Below are 7,943 nucleotides of genomic sequence, written 5' to 3' on the forward strand. Positions count from 1 at the left end.
TATTTATAGAATTTGGATAGTAATAGATAATAAATTATAATCATTAATAAAAAATGATCAAATAATTTTAATTTTAATCGTTCAAAAAAATTATCCTACTCCCTGAACGGATAGAAACTATATGTGTGTGTGAAGGTTCCTCTGCATGGATTAGCCATTAATTCTATGCTTTTATTTTTTATTTTATTATTATTGTTTTTTTTTTAATGTTGATGAGGTCTGTGACAACTATTTAAGCATTAGAGTTCTTTTCTATTTTTTGATGACATACTCTGGAACTCCATAACCACTCTCTGAACATAAGACAAAGTATCAATTACAAAGTCAAGTTATTTTAACCTGCTCCTATTTGTTTTTCTTCTTTCTCTTCAGTCAATATCCATGGGCAAACATGAAAGAGAATCTGATTAAGTTTCTTATGACATTCTTTAGCTTTGCAAACTTTTTTTTCCCTCACTTTTCGCAGAATTTTACAGTAACAGATGGGAAGAACTCTACTAATGTGTCACAATCTCGTGGGTAAATGAGGGAGCACCTAACAAGGCCCTTCTGCATTGTTGTATTGTTGGGACAGATGCAGAAGCAAACAAAGAATAGACGACGACTTTATCCATTCATTGCGTGGCCAGATTACGTTGGCATTTATCATTATCTACACATGGTCAGTGATGGTGAGCTTTGAATTCTTGTTGAGAGAACCGAAAGAAATCTAGTTTGGCCCATACACGAGTAAGGTCAATACTATAAAATGTGCTAAAACATTTGTAAGAACCTTTGCAAGGAAGAGAAGTAGGTTTTGGGTATTTTATTTAATCAAGGTGTTAGGACTTCATCGGACTAATTTTAAAGTAGACGTCTTCCCTTTAATTCATCTGATATCAAATGTATATTTAAAAGTCGATAGTATTCGTTCCATTTGAGATTCAATATTTTACAAGTTTTCAATCACTTACTTTTAGATACGATGGTTTCTATACAAGCATACAACAGATGGGTAGAGTTTAACAATGGAGTAATATGACCTTATAGAACCTTGATAATTTAGGCATTCGGACTTCGTTCGATTAATCTATCCGCCTAGGTGAATTTGGAACATAATTTATGCTCACTCATAAGCAAAATCCGAGTTTTTATTATTCTATTATTCTTCTGATTATTTTACCACTGTACCACACTCTTTTCTCTGTTTTTAGGAACAATCTCTGGAGACTAGTAAACATTGCATGAGTATGCTTCCAAAGCACAAAAGAGGAGAGTTCTTAAACAGAATTGATGATTGCTTCCTTGCTTTGGAATTTCTTGTCTTATTGCATTTGTAACAAGATATATATATTTATATATATGTGCTTACCAACCTCAATTATAAAGTCACCAACTACATGAAATTAATACCATGGTGTAATGGCAAAAAAATATGGTTTGGGAGTGTACCTAAACCCTTTGGCCCAAAGAACTGAAATAAGAATCAAAAGTAACATTTTTTCTTCTCCTCTTTCTCTCATTTACACTTCTATTATGGTTCATCCTCTCATTGTCTACCTTCTACCTTGGTTTTTAGAGTGGAAAGGCAGGGAGAGAATGCTAGGTGTGTCCAGATGCCACACCATGATTCTGGAGCAGTCAGCAGGAATACCCTTCAACTTAGTCTCATCTTCTAGGATGACTTCATGCACAAACTTGATTGAATCCTGAAATCACCACCGCCGACAAGGGTTAAATGATTATAAAGAAGAAAAAAATGGTAGTGGGTGATGAATTGACAAGCCACCATCCAGTTACTACAAGGCCATGTTATCAATCCTAATAAGGGGGAAGCATCTGGTAAACATCTTGTATCAGCTAATAATTGAAAAAAAAAATTGTTGCCAATTAGGTGTTTGATAAGCTTTCTTGTAGTATAAATAAACAAACATAAAGGTACCTAATGTCATCGCATCAGGAAAGCATCTGATATATGTATCAGTTAGTGCTGCGATTGATTGCTAAGTCAATGAAAGAAAAATGAAAGAGATGCAAGTAACGCTGAGTTAAGACATGGTCTTTCTAGTTACTGACTGTTCTTCATTTATCATTCTATGAAAGATAACTCTATCTATATAAATGGAAAAATGGTAGCGAAAATTTGCTTGGCACTGTTTATGCAAATGAAATGTTTGGTGATTTTGATATGAAAAAATTGCTAAAGACTACTAACCTGTGATGTGTCAGGCAATGAGGTAGGACGGCCCCATCTCTCAGGATCCCACAGTATAGAGCTATTGAATGCAAAGCCAGAAATATTTAATTTTCGAGGTTTCGGGCTCATGTCGGTACCAGTGATCAGCAACCTATTATCATAGCTCAAATCCTTTAAGATCCATCCTTGGACCTTCGATGAGTTACAAACAGGGCCATCCACAGCCACCCTTTTCCTGTTTGATGATACAATTGCTACTGGCCAAGTCCCAAAAGCCCTGTGATTTTGAATAAGAAGCTTTAGAACTACTTAAGTTGTCGCTTGAGCAGGGGAATGAGACAGCAATATAACTGTTGATGGTTAAATTACATGAATGAGTAATCAGAATATACTGACATCCATATCAAACTGTGACCATTGTTCGACCATGAATTATAAACTAGAAAAATTCAGTTTCTTTAACAAACTCTACTACAATTTGGTTTCTGAATCCAGAGTTTCAAACTGTGAGACAATTGAGAACTGGAAAACGAAAGGAAAGATAAATGAACATCATTCTTAAAGTGAGATCTTAAGTAGGCATATTGCAGAATTGAATTCATTGGGAAAAAAGTATCAAAAATCACTGTATTTCTGCAGTTACCCAATAAGATAAAAAAAAGTAGAGGACCGACAAGGGATAAACCCTGCATTGTGAAGTACAGTAACAGTTCATGCAGCTGGCAAGCAAGGTATTGTGTGATTCAGATGCATGTGCAGGAGATTACATGATGGACAAGAAAGACTAGTAGGGTTATGCTGGAAAAGAAAAAGGTTTTCTTAGTACGTGGCTGGTTAATTTATACAAAAGGCATCTCTTTTTGCAAAGTGTCGGGGCAACTTTTGCAACTTTAATTCTACAGTTTCCGTTGTTCTTGATCATAGAACTATTCATTGATCAGAACCCGCTCCAATCCATTAACCTCTTGGCAAATAGATCTTTTTAGAAGCAAGGTTGAGATTCTTTTTCGTTAACCAAGCAAAGGTTGAGAGTTTTTGAAAACCAAGAACTATTACCTAATAATCAATCAAAATGCATATGTTTCCCTTCTCCCAAGGTACACTACACACAATGCAAAAATTACGCATTTTGAGGCACTTTTGCATGCTCACCAACGCGCAGACACCAAGTCAGTGATGTGGAAATACTCAACGCGGATTGAAGACTCTTTGAAGAGAAAACGAGGGAGGGAAAAAAAAACAGTGCGCACAATTCGAAGATCTGGTCAAATGCTAATTTTTTTCTCAAAGCTCCGTTGTTGCATTGTCAAAACACTCAAGAGGAGGGAAACAAAAGGACAATAAAATCAAAATTTAATGCAGTAATTTATCAAAACTACACAAACAGAATGAAAAGTTTGATTTTGGGTTGAAAGGAAAAGGTCAAATGCTGTGGAAAGGAGCATGACTTTGCCCTTTTTCACTCTTCTTTAGCAAATGTGAGAAAGATGGGACTTCTCTTGAATCGGGCAAGGATTAAAGTTGCAGAGATGCTAATATTGATTCGACTTTTAAATTTCAATTAACGAAATAAGGAAAAACAAAGAGGAAAAACGAGCGTACTCGACATCTCTTATGTCCTCGAAGAATTGTAGATCGTAGACGTTGGATGCCCCGGCGAAGTGTACGATCCCGGTGAGTCGGTGGTACTCGACGTGGCTGAGGGCGACGTTCCGCTGGTGGTCGGCCTCCGCTTCGGGGTCAGTAAAATTCTCCTTAAATGTCAAGTGTCTGTACATGACGCCAGTGGTCCGCAGCATAGCTGCGGTCGCGGCGGCATCCTCGTGCGCCTGGACGACGATCCACAGCAGCGGTGGCGGCACCAGCCGCAGGGTGTGCGCCAGCCGCCGCAAGAACGCACCTTGAAACCGGTCGTCGCGCCGCACCGTCGTGACCAGGATCAGCAGCCGCTCGCGCGGATGCGGCGACTTCTCCTCCGCCCCTCCGACGTTGCTACCTTCGTGGGGCGGCGGCGGGTCGACGTCGTTGACGGTGGGAACAAGCACAGATCTGGAGATCCCTTCGAGGGACCTGTTGGCGGTCGAGCCGGCAGGCTCGACAACGTGTTCCGCGGCTTTAATTGAGGCAGCCGGGACGACGACGACGACGGGCGAGCGCTCGACGGCGCTGGCAGAGAAGAGATTGACAGCGCTAGGCGGAGCGAATCCGGTGAAGAATCCAGTGACGAAGCAGAGCACGAAGTGCAGGAGCGCCTTCTTCCAAAGCTGGATCTTCTTCTTCGATCGATCCAACGAACCCATCTCCCTCGCGAACGACTTCTACGGCCGGAGCACCCGAATCAATCCCAAGACTCCACCGACAAACACAATTTAAAAAAAAAAGGCGACGAAATTCGATCAAACGAGCCCGAACCAGAGCACGAAAATCTAGCTACCGACCAGGTGTTCGACAGAATGCCTCAGACAGGATGAAATCCTCAAGAGAATAATAGGCACTGAGAGATCGAAGTTGCTTGAAGCGAAAGGAAAAAAGGGCAGGGGGAGGAGGTTTCGGTGGTGGAGTTGATGAGGCTTGAAGGAAACCCGCCACCTACTAGTTTGGTTTGGCCATGGCGGAGGAGAGCTGAGATGTGATGAGGTGAGCTGATGAATTAAATGAGTGGGAACATCAACAAATAAATGTCTAAGTTGAGCAATTGTGTGTATGTGCGGGTCTCGGGGCGGCGTGGGGTGTTACCATATGGAGTCTTAGGATCAAAATTTGGCGTATCTGAATATGTTTTTTCTTATATCTTGGTCACTTGTACTAATGACTAATAGTCATCCATGATTTATCTTCTCTGTATTGACTTATAGACGGATTGACGGGAGTGCTGGAACGAACAAATTGTCTTTTGTCACATGGCTACTACGATATGGAAGGGTATAAAATTATCATTCAAATATTTACAGTTCTATCTTCAATTTGTACGTAGATTTTTCTTATAAATGAAATGTGCAATTAAATGTTGGATTTCTAAATTATCCATAAGATAATTTTTCTCATGTTCTTTCAGTTGACTCGTGCTATATTGAAATTGTACCTAAATCATGGTATGATACATCTGTGTAGAGTATAAATTCATCCTCACTAAAAGGAAGTACTAATATTGATACAGTAACGAACCTTCAATTGAGTTTTTGAAATTCATCATGTAAGACTCTGTAATATCGAGCTAGACTAAGGAAATTGTGAATCTCCTCGACCTTTGACGGCTCTCATTCAATTACTATCTTATGTGGACCACTGATATATTTCTAATGATATATTTCTAGAAATTTCATAAAAAAATAACTAAAATATGTATTTACTAAACTTCAGTAGTGAGATGTTCTCCGTAAAAAAAAATCTCCAAAAGTATATAAAAATATTTTTCATGATCTACCTCGAATTTGCCCCCGCTCAATTTACACGGATAGCCGATAAAAAATTTTGATAGGTGATCACCCCGATTAAATATTACCCAGTCAAACATTTGTATATGCCGGTGGATGAGGAACGAGATGCGACAGTGCAAACCGATCGTTTTTATTTAATTTACATCATTTTCTTTTTCATTTCGCCCCTTCAATAATTAAATCATTTTACTTGATTTAAACATTTCGGTCATGATTTACAAAATCATAACACAAAATTAAAGTTAACGAGGCATGCAGCTGCTATAATTCATGGAAATTGATATCTGAACTAAAGGTCAATAACACAGTTCGGTCCATGTCCACGATTTAATATTGTGATTCCAAGTCTCCATCATCTACGGCCCAAATTAGGCACATAAATTGAATTCCTTCCGGGCTTTGTGGACGAGCTTTTTCTCCCCCATGGATATTTAGATACTTAGTCCCTCATAGTAAGATAAAATATTATATCTATATTTTATGACGTGAACGATAATATTGAACCATTTAGACTAAAGATAACACCAGATTTATTAAATCGTTGTAACATATATTACAAAACTTTGAACTTTTGCGATCGATGTGAATAAATGAACAGTTTGGTTGTTGGTATTTTATAGTAAGTCAGTCTAGTTCCATGCATGGATTGGAGGAGGAAAGAGGCGACAGAAACGTAGAGTCAAATGCGCCGAACTTAGCGAGAAGTTTGATGAATCAGGCAGAGAAAGAGTTTTTTATATATAAAAACTGGAAATAATTCGCGATAGCGTTGAAAGGTGGGAGTACGAGCGGCGCGAGGCATGAATTATAGTTGTCAATTAAGACACTCCACTTGTCTTCGTGGAGGCGGCCAAATTTTGTTGTGCAAGTGATTGCAACATGCGTAAACTGCGATGGCTAACAAACTCGAAGTTAGGCAGCCAGTTGACCTCATACGTAAAATATTTATTTGAAATGGGCGTGTATTTATTTCATTCAAAGGGATGGGGTCATTAATTTTAAGAGGAGTAATCAAAGGAAAGAATAGAGGCGTATGGAACTGGGAATTAATGAAAATAGCTGGTGTGCCGTGTCTTTATCGTCGCACGACTCGTAGCGCGCCGCGATCGCACAGCACGGTAGATGTGTAGTGGAGGGTGACACGTCCTGTTATAGGAGTGACTATTCGGTTAAATATAATTGAATAAATCGAAATTGAATAAACTTTTTTTTTTGCAAACCAATCGAATCGACTGTATTCTTTGACAAAAAATTGACTAAACTGACCGAATTTATCAAACTTTTATACCATTCTCTAGCTCCCGGCATCGGGTTTTCGAAGCCACGAATACAAAGGCGTTTAGTATAGTTATTTCATGAGAAACAACTCACTGGAAGAAACTCTTCCAAGCAAGAAACAAAAAACTGAAGGATTGAAAAGAACTAGGCGGGATGAATAATTACTTTTTCTTAAAACAAGAATTAAAGAAGCGGAAATAAGAGAAAGAAAAATAAGGCTACACCTTTATTTTTATTCGGTTCGAAATCTTCAACAATTTTTATTCTAAGATCTGTACTCATTGAATATTTACGTTGAACAATCCACTAACACCTTGAATAATTACAAAGATATAAAAATTAAAATATATATAAATAATTAAATATAAATATATTGATGACTTATAGTAGAGGACTTGAATGTTGTCATTGAAACAATGTTTTAGCATCGTAGAGCAGTTTTTGGAGCAGCGCGCAAGTATGAAAGATGTGAAGAATTGACTTTTAAAAAAGCTTCTGGTCGAAGCCTCTTTTATAGACTTTTCAAGGAGCCTGAACTAGCCTCGGATGACTCCACTAAAGCCTATTCAACCCAGCTTCATCACTGAGTTTATCCACTTCTAGGCACCTGGACCACTCTCGGGCGCTTACATCATAGACGTGACTGCACCTCGGTAAAGCTCTATCCATGTCGCACTTGGATGTTGACGTGCTTCGGCCAAACAAAGTGTGCTAACTCAGCTGCTTGCATAGCTAGATTTGGGTCATTCTAGGTGTTAGGGTAGATTGATTGGGGTCGCGCTTCATTTGCTTGCTTCGTTGTTGTTGATATGTAGCGGAAAGACTCGAAACAAGATTCATAACGCTAACACGGGAATTTACTTGGTATCCACCTCAAAAAGAGGTGACTAATCCAAGGATCCGACCCTCACTCACTCATCCACTATGAAAACACTCATTCTCAGTAACTACCGAAGGCGAAGAAGCCTTGTATAATGCTCACAATACAACAACAAGAAAAAGTGAAGCAAATACAAGTAAAATCTTACAAGATTTATAACAAGAAGTCGAAA

At 38.7% G+C, this 7,943-nt stretch overlaps 1 protein-coding gene across 1 annotated transcript; it reads right to left on the reverse strand.

Annotated features, from left to right (window-relative positions):
- Positions 1-1,312: 1,312 nt before the first annotated feature.
- On the reverse strand, positions 1,313-4,640 carry LOC122001169 (beta-1,4-xylosyltransferase IRX9-like). Its single transcript, XM_042555773.1, has 3 exons — positions 3,779-4,640; positions 2,195-2,453; positions 1,313-1,688 (listed from the first exon to the last, which is right to left on the reverse strand). Exons 1-3 carry the CDS (start codon positions 4,474-4,476, stop codon positions 1,536-1,538), a joined length of 1,110 nt encoding a protein of 369 aa, XP_042411707.1. The 5' UTR covers positions 4,477-4,640; the 3' UTR covers positions 1,313-1,535.
- Positions 4,641-7,943: the final 3,303 nt, after the last annotated feature.

The sequence above is a fragment of the Zingiber officinale genome, chromosome 7A (assembly GCF_018446385.1).
Source record: "Zingiber officinale cultivar Zhangliang chromosome 7A, Zo_v1.1, whole genome shotgun sequence".
NCBI classification, from domain to species: Eukaryota; Viridiplantae; Streptophyta; class Magnoliopsida; order Zingiberales; family Zingiberaceae; genus Zingiber; species Zingiber officinale.

What these genes read in the sequence shown, in the direction of transcription:
- LOC122001169 (XM_042555773.1), bottom strand. Translation starts at nt 4,476, where the DNA reads ATGGGTTCGTTGGATCGATCGAAGAAGAAGATCCAGCTTTGGAAGAAG. An exon ending in GAGGACATAAGAGATGTCGA is followed by an intron (nt 2,454 to 3,778) that starts GTACGCTCGTTT and finishes TCAAAATCACAG; the next exon opens with GGCTTTTGGGACTTGGCCAG. An exon ending in CATTGCCTGACACATCACAG is followed by an intron (nt 1,689 to 2,194) that starts GTTAGTAGTCTT and finishes TGGTGATTTCAG; the next exon opens with GATTCAATCAAGTTTGTGCA.